Consider the following 19,807-nt stretch of genomic DNA (forward strand, 5'->3'; position numbering starts at 1 on the left):
GGACCTTGATCAGATGGGCCAATGAGCTAAGAAGTGGCAGATGGAGTTTAATTCAGATAAATGTAATGTGCTGCATTTTGGGAAAGCAAATCTTAGCAGGACTTATACACTTAATGGTAAGGTCCCAGGGAGTGTTGCTGAGCAAAGAGACCTTGGAGTGCAGGTTCATAGCTCCTTGAAAGTGGGGTTTCAGGTAGATAGGATAGTGAAGAAGGCGTTTGGTATGCTTTCCTGTATTGATCAGAGTATTGACTACTCTGGGAGGTCATGTTGCGGCTGTACAGGACATTGGTTAGGCCACTGTTCGAGTATTACGTACAATTTTGGTCTCCTTCCTATTGGAAGGATGTTGTGAAACTTGAAAGCATTCAGAGAAGATTTACAAGGATGTTGCCAGGGTTGGAGGATTTGAGCGATGGGGAGAGGCTGAAAAGGCTGGGGCTGTTTTCCCTGGAGCGTCGGAGGCTGAGGGGTGACCTTATAGAGGTTTAGAGAATTATGATGGACATGGATAGGATAAATAGGCAAAGTCTTTTCCCTGGGGTGGGTGAGTCAAGAATTAGAGAGCATAGGTTTAGGGTGAGAGGGGAAAGATATAAAAGAGACCCAAGGGGCAACCTTTTCATGCAGAGGGTGGTACATATATATGGAAAGAGCTGCCAGAGGATGTGATGGAGGCTGGTACAATTGCAACATTTAAGAGGCATTTGGATGGGTATATGAATAGAAGGGTGTGGAGGGATATGAGCCGGGTGCTGACAGGTGAGATGAGATTGGGTTGGGATATCTGATCGGCATGGACGGGTTGGACCGAAGGGTCTGTTTCTGTGCTGTACAGCTCTATGACTCTGTGAGTCTAAGTGGGACTAGATTAGACAATAGACAATAGACAATAGACAATAGGTGCAGGAGTAGGCCATTCTGCCCTTCGAGCCTGCACCACCATTCAATATGATCATGGCTGATCATCCTCAATCAGTATCCTGTTCCTGCCTTATCTCCATAACCCTTGATTCCACTATCCTTGAGAGCTCTATCCAACTCTTTCTTAAATGAATCCAGAGACTGGGCCTCCACTGTCCTCTGGGGCAGAGCATTCCACACAGCCACCACTCTCTGGGTAAAGAAGTTTCTCCTCATCTCTGTCCTAAATGGTGTACCCTGTATTTTTAAGCTGTGTCCTCTGGTTCGGCACTCACCCATCAGCGGAAACATGTTTCCTGCCTCCAGAGTGTCCAATCCTTTAATAATCTTATATGTCTCAATCAGATCCCCTCTCAGCCTTCTAAACTCCAGGGTATACAAGCCCAGTCACTCCAGTCTTTCAGCGTAAGGTAGTCCCGCCATTCCAGGAATTGACCTCGTGAACCTACGCTGCACTCCCTCAATAGCCAGAATGTCTTTCCTCAAATTTGGAGACCAGAACTGCACACAATACTCCAGGTGTGGTCTCACCAGGGCCCTGTACAGCTGCAGAAGAATCTCTTTGCCTCTATACTCAATCCCTCTTGTTATGATGGCCAGCATGCTATTAGCCTTCTTCACTTCCTGCTGTACCTGCATGCTTACCTTCATTGACTGATGTACCAGAACACCCTGATCTCATTGTACTGCCCCTTTACCTAAATTGATTCCATTTAGGTAGTAATCTGCCTTCCTGTTCTTGCCACCAAAGTGGATAACCATACATTTATCCACATTAAACTGCATCTGCCATGCATCTGACCACTCACCTAACCTGTCCAGGTCACCCTGTAATCTCCTAGCATCCTCCTCATATTTCACCCTGCCACCCAGCTTAGTATCATCAGCAAATTTGCTAATGTTATTACTAATACCATCTTCTATATCATTAATATATATTGTAAAAAGCTGTGGTCCCTGCACTGATCCCTGCGGTACCCCACTGGTCACTGCCTGCCATTCCAAAATGGAGCCATTTATCACTACTCTTTGTTTCCTATCCAAATACTAATCCAAGTTAGTACTTTGTCCCCAATACCATGCACCCTAACTTTGCTCACTAACCTCCTATGTGGGACTTTATCAAAAGCTTTCTGGAAGTCCAGGTACACTACATCTACTGGATCTCCCTCGTCCATCTTCAGAGATACATCCTCAAAAACTTCCAGAAGATTAGTCAAGCATGATTTCCCCTTCATAAATCCATGCTGACTCTGACCTATCCTGTTACTACTATCCAGATGTGTCGTAATTTCATCCTTTATAATAGACTCCAGCACCTTTCCCACCACTGAGGGCAGACTAACTGGTCTATAATTTCCTGCTTTCTCTCTCCCACCTTTCTTAAAAAGTGGTACAACATTAGCCACCCTCCAATTCGCAGGAACTGATCCCGAATCTATCGAACTCTGGAAAATAATCACCAATGCATCTGCGATTTCTCGAGCCACCTCCTTCAGTACCCTGGGATGTAGACCATCAGGCCCTGGGGACTTATCAACCTTCAGACCTAACAGTCTCTCCAACACCAATTCCTGGCAAATATAAATTCCCTTCAGTTCAGGTCCTTCAGCCAATGTTACCTCAGGGAGATTGCTTGTGGCTTCCCCAGTGAACACAGATCTGAAGTACCAATTCAATTCTTCTGCCATTTCTTTGTTCCCCGTAATATATTCCCCTGTTTCTGTCTTCAAAGGCCCAATTTTAGTCCTAACCATTTTTTTGCCTTTCACATACCTAAAAAAACTTTTACTATCCTCCGTTATATTATTGGCCAGTTTACCTTCGTACCTCATTTTTTCTCTGCGTATTTCCTTCTTAGTAATCCTCTGTTGTTCTTTAAAAGCTTCCCAGTCCTCCATTTTCCTACTCATCTTTGCTATGTTATACTTTTTCTCTTTTAACTTTATATGTTTCTTAACTTCCCTCGTCAGCCACGGCCACCCATGCCTCCTCCTGGGATCTTTCTTCCTTTTTAGAATGAACTGATCCTGCATCTTTTGCATTATACACAGAAATGTCCGCCATTGTTCCTCCACTGTCATCCCTGCTAAGGGATTGCACCATTGAACTTTGGCCAGCTCCTTCCTCATAGCTCCATAGTTCCCTGTATTCAACTGAAATATTGTCACTTCCGATTGTACCCTCTCCCTCTCAAATTGCAGATTGAAGCTTATTGTATTATGGTCACTACTTCCCAATGGCTCCTTCACTTCGAGGTCCCTGATCAATTCTGGTTCGTTGCACAATACCAGATCCAGAATTGCCTTCTCCCTGGTAGGCTCCAGCACCAGCTGTTCTAAGAATCCATCTCTAAGGCACTCCACAAAGTCTCTTTCTTGAGGTCCAATACCATCCTGATTCTCCCAGTCTACCTGCATGTTGAAATCCCCCATAACAACTGTAGTAACATCTTTGCGACAGGCCAATTTCAGCTCCTGATTCAACTTACATCCGACATCCAGACTACTGTTTGGGGACCTGTAGATAACTCCCAAGAGGGTCTTTTTACTCTTAGAATTTCTCAGCTCTATCCATACTGACTCTACGTCCCCTGATTCTATGTCCCCCCGTGCAAGGGACTGAATATCATCCCTTACCAACATGGCCACCCCACCCCCTCTGCCCGTCAGTCTGTCCTTACGATAGCACGTGTAGCCTTGAATATTCATTTCCCAGGCCCTGTCCACTTGAAGCCATGTCTCAGTTATCCCCACAATATTGTATCTGCCAATTTCCAAAAGAGCCTCAAGTTCATCCATTTTATTTCTAATGCTTCGTGCATTCATGTATAGTATTTTTAATTTGTTACTGCCCTCACCCTTCCCATCAACTCCTATTTCACTCAACCTTACAGCATGGTCCCTTTTTGAGTTTTCTGCCTCATTGGTACAGTTGTCTTTCTTGACTTCTCTTGTTCTAACTTTCCCTTCAATTTCCTTCTTAAACTTCCAGTTTGTCTCCCCCCCCCCCCCCCCCCCCCACTACTTAGTTTAAATGTCGCGGTGTTGCAGTAGCAAACTGCCTGCCAGAATGCTGGTCCCTAACCTATTAAGGTGCAAACCGTCTCTCTTGTAAAATTTATGCTTACCACAAAATATACCCCAGTGATCCAAGAATTTAAATCCTTGCTTCCTGCACCAGTTCCCCAGCCACACGTTCAAGTCCATTATCTCCTTGTTCCTGGCCTCTCCAGCCCGAGGAACTGGAAGCAAACCGGAGATAACCACCCTGGATGTCCTGCCTTTCAGCCTTCTTCCTAGTTCTTGAAGTCCCGCTGTAGTATGATCCTCCTCTTCTTCCCGACATCATTTGTGCCGACATGTACCACCACCTCTGGCTCTTCACCTTCGTCCTTGAGGATTTCCTGCACTCTGTCTGTGATTTCTTTAACCCTGGCACCAGGAAGGCAACACACCATCCTTAAGTCCCATCTGCTGCCACAAAAACCCCGGTCAGTTCCTCTCACTATGGAGTCCCCTATTACCACGGCTCTGTGCAATGCCCGACTCTTCCGCTCTGCCTCCACGCCAACTTTTGATTGACAGACCTGGCCGCCTCGCGGACTGGCAGTGTCATCTGTCTCTCCTGTTTCCAAAAAATTCAACTTGTTCCTGACAGGTACATCCCCCGGGGTCTCTTGCACCTGTCTCCTCTCTGCCTTCCTCATCGTCTGCTCTCTTCTGCTCTCTTCTGGTACGATTGGTGTAATTACCTCGCTGAAGGTCTTCTCCAGAAAGATCTCATTCTCTCGGACGGGCCTAAGGTCCTCGAGTTCTTTCATCAGTGCTGCAATATGCTCTGTCAGTAGCTGAACATGCACACACTTTCCACACTTATATGAGCCAGACACACCAGAGTCATTGACCTCCCACATCAAGCACGTAGCACACTGAACCAGCTGGGCAGTCATGTCTTCCCCCTCTTCAACTGTGGCATAATCACTTCACTCAACCTCCTTGTCAAAGAGTCCTGAGCTAAAGCCTCACTCTTCAATCCACAGGACCTTCCTTGGACCCTCTTTCTGGGGCAAGTCTGTGGACTTTTAATTTAGGTTAGAGGAGGCGGGTGGGAGGCAGGCCCTACTTTGTAGGACCTGGGTTCTAGAACACACCCACTCAAATAACAATCACTTGCCCTTGCAAGATTCAAAGGCGAAGCTGAGAAAAAAATGGGAAGACTCCAAATGGTGCAGAACAAGACTTTGAAACAAAAAGATAGAAAACCCAAAAGCAAGGGGGAAAAGACTCCAGAAGACATTGCTGCGAAGCCATGACCAACAATACCCTGGACAGTGACAAGATGGGACCAGATCACTTTGACAGTATTTCAGAAAAAGCCTCAGGTCAGCCAGGCGTTTAAAGTCTGTGGGGATAGCGAGAGAGCGGCCTTGCCTCACTGATAAATCAGAAGGTCAATAACGAGGTGAGAGGTGGGAGCCCCTCGGAACAGTTACACATCAGAACGATGCCATTCAGCCCTTGGATGAATAATGTCACCACCCGGTCAAATTCCACTTTCCGTGATCCAGTCCATTTCCTTGCAGGTTACAGTGTGTCCAGTGCGGATGCAGGCTCCTTTCCAGCGATTTCCCACCTCAGCAACCAAACTGGGCAGCAGATTCCAGACTCCCAACACCCTGTGGCTGGGAAAAAGTTTTTCCTTGAGTCCTTTTTAATCTTTCCACCAATCACCGTAAAGTCGTGTGCCCAATTTTTGGCCTCTCTGTGAGGTAACCCGGGTCTTCCCTATCCACTCCATCCCAGCCCCTTATTATTTTCTATTAACTCTATTCTAACCCCTCAACCTCCTGCGTTCCGGTGAAAACAAACCTAGTCTATCCAACCTTTCTTCATCGCTAATCAGTTAATTCCATCCTCCCAGACTTTACATATTTCTCCTTTTTCTTTTTGACCAAGGTCATGCAAGGTTCACGTAACTTGCCATTCCTGTTCCAATTTTTAAAAAAAGTCCCAAGGCCTCACCGGACTCACAATGTTAACTCTGCTTTTTTCTCACTGATGTGGCCAGACGCACTGAGTTTCTCCAGAAATTCCTGCTTTTGTTTCCGATTTCCAGCAGCTCTTTGTTTTATGTCACCATAAGTTACTTGGCCAACTCATCGACTACAGACGGACAGTCACTTATCAACTCAAGGCCTGAACTTATTGGTTATGTTCTTATTCCAATCCAGCTGTACAATTCTTATCCATCTCTGGGATTTCTGATTCCGGCTCGCAGGAAGATGATTGAAACTCGAGATAAGATGATGGAAATCTTCGACAGTTTCTTCAAAGCGGCTGAAGAAACCTTGAGTGAGAACAGTATTCAGACCCTAAACGAGGCCTTAATTCTGAGGCATCAGCAGGTACAGTGACACACCTTTCCAGCAGTAAGGGGAATCTCCCCAGATTTCAGACTCCACACCAGGACTTTGTGGGTTTTGATGGAGGAAGATTCTGTGTTAAACATCTGTTAATATGTCACTCAGTGCTGCCCCTAGTCTCTGATGGAACTACGAATGTGTAGCTTCAAGCGCTCACTGTATCTGATCATTTCTCTGATCGTAGTGCTCATGACATCATGTGGATGTTTGTGTCCAGGATGTAGCATTGGTTTCAGACATGGGATGTGAGTGACAGGGGCTGGGCCAGCATTTATTACCCGGAGGGCAGTGGGGTCACCCACATTGCTGTGGGTCTGGAGTCACATGTAGGCCAGACCAGGTAAGACTGGCAGATTTCCTTTCCTAAGGGTTATCAGTGAACCAGATGGATTTTTTACAACAATCGACAGTTTGATACATGGTCACCATTAGACCAGCTATAAACTGCAGATTTTTATTCAAGTTTCACCATGTGCCATGGAGGGATTTGAACACATGTAGGGGTATGGGTACATTAGCCTGGCATAGCGATGACGATACCAGTGACATTACGATTACACATCCCTGAAGGATGTATGAGTTTCAATCTCGCAATTTACAACGTGAGAGAGATGTCTTCTCAGAATATAATTGGTGAGGAGCTTCTACTTATTTTACACGTTATTTTCCCTGAATAACGTCCCTCAAATTACACCTGGATGTGTTGTTGAGTGCTTTGGAGCTGTCCTCTGCTCATGTTGTCTGGGATGTCAATCTCTTTGAGACAAGTGAATTTAAACCTCACATCCATTAAGACCAGCCCTTCATCTCTGCTGTGCTGCCAGAGTGGATTGAAGTCTAATGGTGAACTTAGACAGGAGAGACAACTTTCCTTCAGAGAATTGTAGGGTGTTACAGGACAGAAGGAGGTCATTTGGCCCATCGAATCGATTGCTGCTCCCAGGTAGAGCTATCCCACTCCCCTATTCTTTCCCCACTGCCCTATCACACATTTCCCTTCAAGTATTTATCCACCTCTTACAAATAAGACCACAGACCGTAAAACATAGGAGCAGAAATGGACCTTTCAGCCCATCAAATCTGTTCTGTCATTTGGTGAGATCATGATAGCCTCAACTCCACTTGCCTGCCTTTACCCCGCAATCAACTCAGAGAAAGTGAGGCCTGCAGATACCGGAGATCGGAGTCGAAGAGTGTGACACTGGGAAAGCACAGCAGGTCAGGCAGCATCCCAGGAGCAGGGGAATCGACGTTTCAAGCATGAGGGCACACATTCCTGACGAAGAGTTTATGCTCGGAACATTAACCCTCCTGCTCCTGGGATGCTGCCTGACCGGCTGTGCTTTTCCAGCACCACGTTTCTTTGACTCTTTACCCCATAACCCTTGGTTCTCTCACTGATTCAAAACCTTCCTATCTCAGTCTTTCATACGCTTAACGATCCAGCCTCAACAGCCCCCTGACCCTTCCTGTCCACTCATTATCGAGATGTTACTCTGAGTCTGTCTCCACCGCTGTCTTCAGAGTGGAAGCCCCATCACTTAATAGACGGTGCAGGTAAAACAGACATTCCTTCCTGTCAGCTCTGCGGGGTCTCTTGGAAATCACCTGAAATCCCGTGTCCACTGACCTCCCACCCTCCCCCCAATACCAGTTTGACTTTACTCTTCCAAACAAAGTTGAAACTTTATTGCTGGAACAGCACAGCAGGTCAGGCAGCATCCAGGGGACAGGAGATTCGACGTTTCGGGCACAGGCCCTTCTTCAGGAATGAGCAGAGAGTGTTCAGCAGGAGAAGATAAAAGGTAGGGAGGAGGGACTTGGAGGAGGGGAGTTGGAAATGTGATAGGTGGAAAGAGGTCAAGGTGAGGGTGATAGGTCGGAGTAGGGTGGAGGCGGAGAGGTCAAGAAGAAGACTGCAGGTCAGGAAGGCGGTGCCGGGCTGGAAGGATCCGGCTGAGACAAGGTGGGGGGAGGGGGGATGAAGAAACTGGTGAAGTCCAAGTTCATCCCCTGCGGTTGGAGGGTTCCCAGTCGGAAGATAAGACGCTCCTCCTCCGACCGTCGGGTTGTTGTGGTTTGGCGGTGGATGAGTCCAATGACCTGCATATCCTCGGTGGAGTGGGAGGGGGAGTTGAAATGCTGTGCCACAGGTTGGTTGGGTTGGTTCGTCCGGGTGGCCCAGAGGTGCTCCCTGAATCGCTCCGCAAGTAGGCGGCCTGTCTCCCCAATATAGAGGAGGCCACACCGGCTGCAGCGGATGCAGTAGATGATGTGGGTGGAGGTGCAGGTGAATCTGTGGCGGATATGGAAGTTTCCCTTGGGGCCTTGGAGAGAAGTGAGGGGGGAGGTGTGGGCGCAAGTGTTGCACCTCCTGCGGTTGCAAGGGAAGGTGCCGGGAGTGGTGGTTGGGTCGGTGGGGGGTGTGGATCTGACAAGGGAGTCGCGGAGGGAGTGGTCTCTACGGAAAGCTGATAGGGGAGGGGAGGGAAATATATCCTTGGTGCTGGGGTCTGTTTGGAGGTGGCGGAAGTGACGGCGGATGATGCGCTGTACATGGAGATTGGTGGGGTGGTAGGTGAGGACCAGTGGGGTTCTGTCCTGGTGGCGGTTGGAGGGGCGGGGCTCAAGGGCGGAGGAGCGGGAAGTGGAGGAGATGCGGTGGAGGGCACCGTCGACCACGTCGGGGGGGAAATTGCGGTCCTTGAAGAAGGAGGCCATCTGTGTTGTACGTATTTTGAACTGGTCCTCCTGGGAGCAGATGCGGCGGAGACGAAGGAATTGGGAGAATGGGATGGCGTTTTTACAGGGGGCAGGATGGGAGGAGGTGTAGTCCAGGTAGCTGTGGGAGTCGGTAGGTTTGTAGTAGATGTCCGTGTTGATTCGGTCGCCTGAGATAGAAACAGAAAGGTCTAGGAAGGGGAGGGAGGAGTCCGAGACTGTCCAGGTGAATTTGAGGTCGGGGTGGAAGGTGTTGGTGTAGTGGATAAACTGTTCAACCTCCTCGTGGGAGCACGAGGTAGCGCCGATACAGTCATCAATGTAGCGAAGAAAAAGATGGGGGGTGGGGCCAGTGTAGTTGCGGAAGATGGATTGTTCCACATACCCTACGAAGAGGCAGGCATAGCTGGGGCCCATGCGGGTGCCCATGGCTACTCCTTTTGTTTGGAGAAAGTGGGAGGATTGGAAAGAAAAGTTGTTCAGGGTGAGGACCAGTTCGGTCAGTCGAAGGAGGGTGTCGGTGGAAGGGTACTGGGTGGTACGGCGGGAAAGGAAGAAGCGGAGTGCTTTGAGTCCTTCGTGATGGGGGATGGAGGTGTACAGGGACTGGATGTCCATGGTGAAGATGAGGCGTTGGGGACCGGGGAAGCGGAAATCCTGGAGGAGGTGGAGGGCGTGGGTGGTGTCACGAACGTAGGTGGGGAGTTCTTGGACTAATGGGGACAGGACCGTGTCGAGGTATGCCGAGATGAGTTCGGTTGGGCAGGAGCAGGCTGAGACGATGGGTCGTCCGGGGCAGTCAGGTTTGTGGATTTTGGGCAGGAGGTAGAAACGGGCGGTTCGGGGTTGTGGGACTATGAGGTTGGAGGCGGTGGATGGGAGGTCCCCTGAGGTGATGAGGTTGGGGACCTCCCATCCACCGCCTCCAACCTCATAGTCCCACAACCCCGAACCGCCCGTTTCTACCTCCTGCCCAAAATCCACAAACCTGACTGCCCCGGACGACCCATCGTCTCAGCCTGCTCCTGCCCAACCGAACTCATCTCGGCATACCTCGACACGGTCCTGTCCCCATTAGTCCAAGAACTCCCCACCTACGTTCGTGACACCACCCACGCCCTCCACCTCCTCCAGGATTTCCGCTTCCCCGGTCCCCAACGCCTCATCTTCACCATGGACATCCAGTCCCTGTACACCTCCATCCCCCATCACGAAGGACTCAAAGCACTCCGCTTCTTCCTTTCCCGCCGTACCACCCAGTACCCTTCCACCGACACCCTCCTTCGACTGACCGAACTGGTCCTCACCCTGAACAACTTTTCTTTCCAATCCTCCCACTTTCTCCAAACAAAAGGAGTAGCCATGGGCACCCGCATGGGCCCCAGCTATGCCTGCCTCTTCGTAGGGTATGTGGAACAATCCATCTTCCGCAACTACACTGGCCCCACCCCCCATCTTTTTCTTCGCTTCATTGATGACTGTATCGGCGCTACCTCGTGCTCCCACGAGGAGGTTGAACAGTTTATCCACTACACCAACACCTTCCACCCCGACCTCAAATTCACCTGGACAGTCTCGGACTCCTCCCTCCCCTTCCTAGACCTTTCTGTTTCTATCTCAGGCGACCGAATCAACACGGACATCTACTACAAACCTACCGACTCCCACAGCTACCTGGACTACACCTCCTCCCATCCTGCCCCCTGTAAAAACGCCATCCCATTCTCCCAATTCCTTCGTCTCCGCCGCATCTGCTCCCAGGAGGACCAGTTCAAAATACGTACAACACAGATGGCCTCCTTCTTCAAGGACCGCAATTTCCCCCCCGACGTGGTCGACGGTGCCCTCCACCGCATCTCCTCCACTTCCCGCTCCTCCGCCCTTGAGCCCCGCCCCTCCAACCGCCACCAGGACAGAACCCCACTGGTCCTCACCTACCACCCCACCAATCTCCATGTACAGCGCATCATCCGCCGTCACTTCCGCCACCTCCAAACAGACCCCAGCACCAAGGATATATTTCCCTCCCCTCCCCTATCAGCTTTCCGTAGAGACCACTCCCTCCGCGACTCCCTTGTCAGATCCACACCCCCCACCGACCCAACCACCACTCCCGGCACCTTCCCTTGCAACCGCAGGAGGTGCAACACTTGCGCCCACACCTCCCCCCTCACTTCTCTCCAAGGCCCCAAGGGAAACTTCCATATCCGCCACAGATTCACCTGCACCTCCACCCACATCATCTACTGCATCCGCTGCAGCCGGTGTGGCCTCCTCTATATTGGGGAGACAGGCCGCCTACTTGCGGAGCGATTCAGGGAGCACCTCTGGGCCACCCGGACGAACCAACCCAACCAACCTGTGGCACAGCATTTCAACTCCCCCTCCCACTCCACCGAGGATATGCAGGTCATTGGACTCATCCACCGCCAAACCACAACAACCCGACGGTCGGAGGAGGAGCGGCTTATCTTCCGACTGGGAACCCTCCAACCGCAGGGGATGAACTTGGACTTCACCAGTTTCTTCATCCCCCCTCCCCCCACCTTGTCTCAGCCGGATCCTTCCAGCCCGGCACCGCCTTCCTGACCTGCAGTCTTCTTCTTGACCTCTCCGCCTCCACCCTACTCCGACCTATCACCCTCACCTTGACCTCTTTCCACCTATCACATTTCCAACTCCCCTCCTCCAAGTCCCTCCTCCCTACCTTTTATCTTCTCCTGCTGAACACTCTCTGCTCATTCCTGAAGAAGGGCCTGTGCCCGAAACGTCGAATCTCCTGTCCCCTGGATGCTGCCTGACCTGCTGTGCTGTTCCAGCAATAAAGTTTCAACTTTGATCTCCAGCATCTGCAGACCTCACTTTCTCTTCCAAACAAAACCATTCATGCCTTTGAACGGTTCCATTCAGTTTCCCCTCAGCCTTCTTCATTCTGAGGGGAATAAACAAACCCCACCATGCTCGTACCCCCCCAGCTCCCACAGTCTCTCTGCCATCCCGGCTATTGGTACAACACTCAGGAATACATTTATTCTTCACGGAATATTCTGCCCCCACCGCACAGCTCCAAGATCCTTCTCAAAGTGTAATGTCACAATGGATACAGTGCACCAGCTGAAGCTATGCCAGGCTTCCTTTCCCCCTATGTAGAGGTTTAAGGTCACTTCCTCACCCTTGTACTCCCTGACAATAAAGAGCCAAAGACTTTGTCTGATTGTTTTCTAAGGGGCCTCTCGATTGGCTGTGCCAACTTCGGATATTATGCAAACCAACAGCTGCCTCCCAAAGTCTGACCCCAGGGTGAGTGGGATTTAATCATCACCAAACTCTCTCCCCGTGCCCCTCCCCCACCCCCCAAACCCCAGGAAGTGCCTTTGGAGGCCGTGGGACATTTTGACACCATGGTAGGGGGTGCAGCTGAGTTGGGCTCCTCCGAGGAGGTCGGAGGGCAGCGTTCCTGTCCACAGGAGCCTTTCTGAAGCCAAGGCCTAGCTGAAGGCCTCACCCCACCACCTCAGGTATCATACTCCTGGGAGGCTAGGAACTCCAAGTCTGTCCTTACCCTCCACCTTGGGACTCATGGGTGACAAATATCAGAAAGGGATATTCTTTACGCTCAGGCACATCATCACCAATCAAAGGACTTTACTCTGAGCGATAGGGAGAGGGAAGGTGTCCCATCTCTGCTTTCAACTTCCCAATCCATTGTCTGCTAGCACTTCATTTTGTGTTTGAGTTCAAATCATAGATCAGGCCATTTGGCCCATCGAGTCGACATCAACCCTCCAAAGAGCATCCAACCCAGACCCATCCCCCTATCCCTGCAGTTCCCATGGCTAATCCACCTAGCCTGCACATCCATGGACACGACGGGGCAATTTAGCACTGCCAACCCACCCTAACCTGCACAACTTTGGACTGTGGGAGGAAACCGGAACACCCGAAGGAAAACCCGTTCAGACAAGGGGAAGAATGAACAAACTCCACATGGACAGTTGTCTGAAGGTGGAATCGAACCCGGGTCCCTGGCGCCGTGAGGCAAGTGGTGCTAACCACTGATCCACCGTGCCACCCTTTCAATAACTCTTCTTTCAATAACTCCCGAAGCCTGTTCTCTGTGAAGGAGCTGACAACATCCTGACAGTGATTTCTATCTTCATGGGATGGGGCCAGCTTTTTTGCTCATTTAATTGGCAGTTAAGAGTCAACCACATAGCTATGGGTTTGGAGTTATATGTAGACCAGACCAGGTAAGGATGGCCAATTTTCTTCCCGGAGGGACATTATTGAACCAGATTGGCTTCAACGACAGGAGGTTTACAATTGCCATTCGATTAGCTTTTAATTCCAGATTTTCATTCAATTCAACTTTTGCAGTCTACCATGGCAGGACTCCCCCAGCGAATGAGTTCGGAAAAAGGACCAGGCCAGACATGAAACATTAACACTGTTTCCCCCTTCACAGATGGTGCCTGACCTGCTGAGTTTCTCCAGCACTTTCTGGTCTTCTCTCAGATTGACAGCATCCACAGTTATACCCCCAGAATACGAGCCTGGGGTTCTGAACCAGTAATCCCTGTGACATTCCCACAACATCACGACTTCACAATCGGGCTTTGAGAACAATCAGCCTACACTCAGCCCCTTCCGTTCTCCCATTTAGGTTGAAACCTAAACCAACTCTTTCAAATCGCAGTGGGCATCACAGGGGGATAGAATCATCAAATCCGGACAGTGCAGATGGAAGCCATTTGGCCCATTGGGTCTGTGCTATCCCTCCGAACAGCATCCTACCCTTCCCTGTAACCCTGCATTTTCTGTGGCCAATCCACTGAACCTGCACATCTTTGGACTGTGGGAGGGAACCGGAATTACCAGCGAAAACCCACATCGACACGGGCAGAACGTGCAAACTCCACGCAGTCACCCAAGGAACCCAGCTCCCTGGTGCTGTGGGGAGGCAGTGGTAACCACTGTACTGCCTATTTATTGCCCCTCCCAAATTGTCCAGAGGGCAGTTAACAGTCAACCATCTTTCAGTCGCTAAAAGCAAATTACTGCAGATGCTGGAATCTGAAACCAAAAGAGAAAATGCTGGAAAATCTTATCAGGTCTGGCAGCATCTGTAAGGAGAGAAAAGAGCTGATGTTTTGAGTCAAAGCTTTGACAAAGGGTCAGTTAGACTCAAAACATCAGCTTTTTTCTCTCCTTACAGATGCTGCCAGACCTGCTGAGATTTTCCAGCATTTTCTCTTTTTTGTTATCTTTCAGTGGCTCTGCCTTCGTGTATAGGCGAGACTAGGTAAGAATCCAGATATTCCCTTCCACATCGGAACCAGGTGGGCTTTCACAGCAAGGCCAGCTCTTTATTCCAGATTTTATTGGATTAAAATTTCACCATCAGCCACAGGTGGGATTTGAACCCATGTTCACAGAACATTGACCTGGGGTTAGCAGGATTACCAAGCCAGTGACTTTACCCCTTGCACCGCTGTCTGTCTGTGGTGATCCAGTGACTATCTATGGTGAAGACCTGAGTGTAACACTGGCAGTGCCCACCACTTTGATTGGCTGGCAGGTTCATCATTCCCACCCTGGGCTGAAATGGGCCATAGGCCTGAGGCTTCCCAAGTTAGCTCCTGACTGCAATGGAATAGCTCCTGATGGAAAGCCACCCAGGTTTCCCATCGGTTTTCCACTCGGTATCTGTGGTCAATGTCGATTCCCATCTGCTCTGTCTCCTTCTGCATTGACTTTAGAATCAAATGGTTGACTCCATATTGTCTTTCCCTCATTCTTCATAGAAAAGTGTATCACTTCACCATTCTTTCTGGTCACTTTCGTCTGTCCATTTTCCCAATCCACCTTTGACGTCCTAAAGTTTGTTAATATCTTGTTCACTGCTGAATATATTGCTGACTTCTGTCAAGTGTACAAAAGTAGTAATGAATATAGCCTGCATACCCAAGTCTTACTCCTCAATATATTACCTTTCATGTCATTGAGATGTCCCAAAGCATTCTACAGAGAAGGATTGATTTTTAAAATGTGACGTTTGTTGTAACACAGGGGAATGAGTTAATGAATTTGTGTACAGCAAGGCCCCACACTAATAACAGTGATAATGACCAGATCACTCTTTTGGTAGAAGTGTAAACATTGGCTAAGATACCAATGAAGAGCTTCTCTGTCCTTGTTAAATTAATAACATAATGTTTTACATGTACCCAGAGTCTTGGAGATGTACAGCATCGAAACAGATCCTTCGCTCCAACTCATCCATGCTGATCAGATATCCTGAATTAATCAACTCCCATTTGCCAGCACTTGGCCCATATCCCCCTAAACCCTTCCTATTCATATGCCCATCCAGATGTCTTTTAAATGCTGTAATTGTACCAGCCTCCATCACTTGCTCTGGCAGCTCATTCCACACACGCACCACTCTCAGTGTGAAGAAGTTGCCCCTTCGGTCCCTTTTAAATCTTGCCCCTCTCTCCTTAAACCTGTGCCCTCTACTTTTGGACTCCTCACGCTTGGAAAAGGACCTTGGCTTTTCACCATATCCATGCCCCTCATGATGTTATAAACCTCGATGAGTTCACCACTCAACCTCCGACGCTCCAGAGAAAACAGCCCCAGCCCATTCAGCCTCTCCCTGTAGCTCAAACCCTCCACCCTGGCAACATCCTTGTAAATCTTTTCTGAATCCTTTCAAGTTTCACCACATCCTTCCCTGAGCAGGGAGCCCAGAATTACACCTGTGTTTAATCAGTTAAATAGTTCATGTGAAAGGCAGCACCTCTGATAGTGCAGCACCCTCTCAGAACTGAGCTGAAATTTCAGCTGAGGTTGTGCACTCAGATTTGTGAAGTGTGGCCTGAAGTCATGAAATCCTGACTCTGAGCAAGACAGCCACTGCCCCCAATGACACAGACCCGTCCAGCAATATACACACTCAAATATTTCCCCCAAGAACGTGGTACCTTCTCCTTTATTCTGCCGTAGTTGTGGGTATGTTCGCCCCGAGCTGGGAAGTTGATTTGCTGACGTTCCGTTCCCTGTCTCGGTGACACCTTCAGTGCCTTGGTGCCTCCTGGGAAGTGCTGCTGGACTGTGTCGTCTGGAATGTATTTGGTTCCCTTCCTGCTGCGTCCGGTTGCACTAAAATATTTCTGTCAAGAATGTGGCAGCTTCTTCTTGATTCTATTTTGTCTTGAAGGAATCAAAAGGCCAAGCCTTGGAAATTCAGAAGAAGGACATGCTGATTACAATCATTGACCTGTTTGGTGCCGGCACAGAAACCACTTCCACCACCGTGTGCTGGGGACTCCTTCTCATGATGAAATATCCGGATATCCAGAGTAAGGGAATCACTAACTTTGTGTTTGTCAGTTGTTGTTGGTGTCCAAACTGTTACTTGATCATATGGATAGGACTATCGAGGTCAGTAGTGAACTAGGCCCATGGTCAGTGTGAAATTGGTCAATTTAATCAGTAACACCTCAACTGGTTGGTCTCAGGAGGAGCTGATGGTGAGTGAGTCAGCAAGTGGAGTCTTTCTGAAATTGAGTTGAACCCAAGGTAACTCCCCCAGGCATGACGTGCACTGTAGATTCAGAGATTATACCCAGTGTGACACTCATAACAACGTGAAATCAATGTCAAAACTGCCATAAAGCTCATGCTGTGGATGTCTCGCCTAAGCCTCCCCCCAAATTCTGGAATCTTCTGTGTGAAAGCCTAATATACTACTCTGTTTATTCTGTTCGCTCATAAACCCTCCAAAGGTAAACAAAACTCTCCAGGAAGTCTCTCTCTTTCTCTCATACTGTACTTTAAGAAAGCTCACCACAGTGACAGAAATACTTACGAGTTAATCATTAAACCCCTTCTGACACAAGGAAAATCCAAATGCCACTGGTTCAAAATTCAAAAATCCAAAAGACTGTATCACACACCTTACTTCACGCACAGATGATTGGAGTTGAGAGTCATGGAGCTCTACAGCACAATAAAAGGTCCTTTGGGTCTGTGCTGGTTAGAATCAGCAACCAAAGTATTCTAATCTCAATTTCCAGAGCCATGTTTACCTGATGTTATGAGCTGCTGCTTTAAGAAGGATTTGTCCTTTTGAAAACAAGTGTTGCAAACTAGAAGCCCAGCGGTCTGCTCTGAGCCCAGCGAGCTTTGTTTTTTTTTAAAGTTGGAACAATAGAAGCAGCCGGAAGGGGTGGTGTCAAGCTCCCACAGAACCAGGATTTTAGTTTAACTTTCAGTCGTGTTGGGGTTTGGAAGCTGCTACTCATCTCTCCCTGTTAAAGCAAAACGCTCGAGTTCTCTCTCAGAGTTATCACTGGATGGACTGGACTAGAGAATTGCGCATGAGACAATCTGTTTCACTGAATTTGCCTTTGCCAAGTGTGTGTTTATGGGATGTTACTATCTTGGAACAGCTAATCAGTAGTAGTTAGCATATGTATTATCTCATTTAGCAATTCAATAGAGTCACAGTTCAATTAATTTTTAGAATTTCTTATTTGTCTGTATTTGAACAGGGTTTTAAGAATAAACTGTGTTTGCTTTCAAGCCTGGTAGTTTGACCAGTTAAATTGTATCCGGAACACACTTGCCTTTAAAAATAAGAAAATGTTGGGGGTTTAGGCTATCTTCTTAATATATTTTGAGCGGGTTTGGTGTGGTCTGTAACACTGGGGATAGCATGTGCACTTCTTAAATATTCTGAGGGTTTCTACAGAAATATCAGGAACCCGACAAGAACTTGCTGAGCTTCTTTCAGCCAGATTCACATGGACTGATGGCGATAAGGGTTTGCGGAGATGAGAATGGCCAATGATACCAATAAACATGTTTCAGAAGCAAGGGCAAGGCAACCTTTCAGAAAATGTCAAAACGATTTCCTTCATCTCGACCTCAATGTAACTGGTTGTAGACAAGCGTGCTGCACGAGAGAACAAAGCAGTGGCAGGCCTCCTGGACATCACCAAGGTCTCTCATTGTAATTCAGAGCAGAACGATCTCTCTCACATTCAACCTGGCAAGGTATTTCCTGCAATACAATGCATCCTGTTGGTACAGTACCTTAAGCCATTGGTTGATTTAGGTCACTTTACACAGGCAGTCCCTTGGAATGGCTTGTTGTCAATCCAGTTCAATAACTCAGCAATAAGTCTCATGTGTGACCTGATGACTTGGCCACACTGGCGTCAGGGGTCAGAGAGTTTAGTTCTTTGTACGATCTCTTTGATACTTGAACTTCACCTCCATGTGTTCCCGATGAACTCTCTCGAATTGTTCTGGGAACAACAAACGCTGGGGATCACAGCGGGTCAGACAGCATCCATGGAGAGGGAGGAAGCTAATGTTTCGAGTCGAGAGCTGCTCAGCCCAGCTCTGACAAAGAGTCATCTGGACTTGAAAAGTCAGCTTCCTCTTTCTCCACGGCTGCTGTCTGACCCGCTGTGATTCCCAGCGTTTGTTGTTTTCAGTCCAGACTCCAGCCTCTGCAGGAATTTGCTCCACTCTTGAATCGTTTGTTTGCTTCCTGAACACACTGTCTCCTCGTTACTTGGTCACAGTCCAGGGGCCTGAAACCTTTGACCCCTTCTGGGCTGCTTTTGAGGAAACCCCGAAAGCGTTTCCACCCGGGGTCCTCCTGTCTTGGGTGAGTTCTGAGCCGAGCAGGTATTTTCATAGACATTTAGGCTCAGTAAATATCCACTTGCAATGGAATCCTTCTCAATGGTAATAAATATCTGTCACTCCAAAATTGCCATGGAATTATTTTAGAAGTGTTGTCCAATTGTCTTCACAAGTAAATGGATGAGTGCAACTCTGACAGCACTCGAGAAGCTTCACACCACCCAGGGACAAAGCAGCCCGCTTGATTGGCACCACATCCACAAGCATCAACTCCATCCACCACCGGCACTTAGTAGCAGTACTGTGTACCATCGATAAGATGCACTGCAGCAATTCACCACAAATCTGTAATCAGCCTTCCAAGTCCATCTAGAAGGGCAGGGGCAGCAGATACATGGCAACACCATCACTTGCAAGTTCCCCTCCAAGCCACTCGCCATCCTGACTGGGAAATATATCCCTGTTCCTTCAGCGTCACTGGGTCAAAATCCTGGAACTCCATCTCTAGCAGCATTGCAGGTCTCACTCCAACAGGTGGACTGCAGCGGTTCAAGAAGGCAGCTCACCATCACCTTCTCGAGGGGCAACTAGGGACGGGCAACAAATGCTGACCGAGCCAGCAACGTGCCCATCCCATGAGTGAAAAATAAAATGATAACATTGACCTTGAAGGTTAGCACACAGTGACCCAAATACAACCACTCGCTTGTTGTATGTATTTGGCTTTTGTGTTTATTGAAGTTGATGAATATCCAATGGGGAACATAAGACACATTGATCGCGCCTAATTTCTGTCACTGATGAATTTCTATCCCGTTGTTTGACGGCAGTTTCCCCAATCCAAGCTTTCTCTATTTCAGGGAAAGTTCAGGAAGAAATCGATCAGGTGATAGGAGCCGGACGTGCCCCTGTAACCGAAGACCGAAAGCGAATGCCTTACACTGAGGCTGTGATTCACGAAATCCAGAGATTTGCCAACATCGTCCCCATGAACCTTCCTCATTCAACAACCGAGGACACACACGTGAAAGGACATTTCATTCCAAAGGTAGTTCTGAACGATATAAACCAGGC

At 48.6% G+C, this 19,807-nt stretch overlaps 1 protein-coding gene across 1 annotated transcript in view; it reads left to right on the forward strand.

Moving 5' to 3' along the window:
* The window catches only part of LOC148140613 (cytochrome P450 2K1-like), a 41,606-nt gene that overhangs the window by 15,307 nt on the left and 6,492 nt on the right, over positions 1 to 19,807 (forward strand). Inside the window, exons 5-7 of the mRNA XM_087978967.1 lie at positions 6,158 to 6,331; positions 16,293 to 16,434; positions 19,594 to 19,781. Of these exons, the coding sequence (XP_087835093.1) occupies positions 6,158 to 6,331; positions 16,293 to 16,434; positions 19,594 to 19,781 (504 nt within the window). The remainder of the gene's footprint in view (positions 1 to 6,157; positions 6,332 to 16,292; positions 16,435 to 19,593; positions 19,782 to 19,807) is intronic.

This window comes from Chiloscyllium plagiosum, unplaced genomic scaffold (genome assembly GCF_037043375.1).
Source record: "Chiloscyllium plagiosum isolate Xiang-an unplaced genomic scaffold, Cpla_swu_hap1 HiC_scaffold_35, whole genome shotgun sequence".
Taxonomy (NCBI): Eukaryota; Metazoa; Chordata; class Chondrichthyes; order Orectolobiformes; family Hemiscylliidae; genus Chiloscyllium; species Chiloscyllium plagiosum.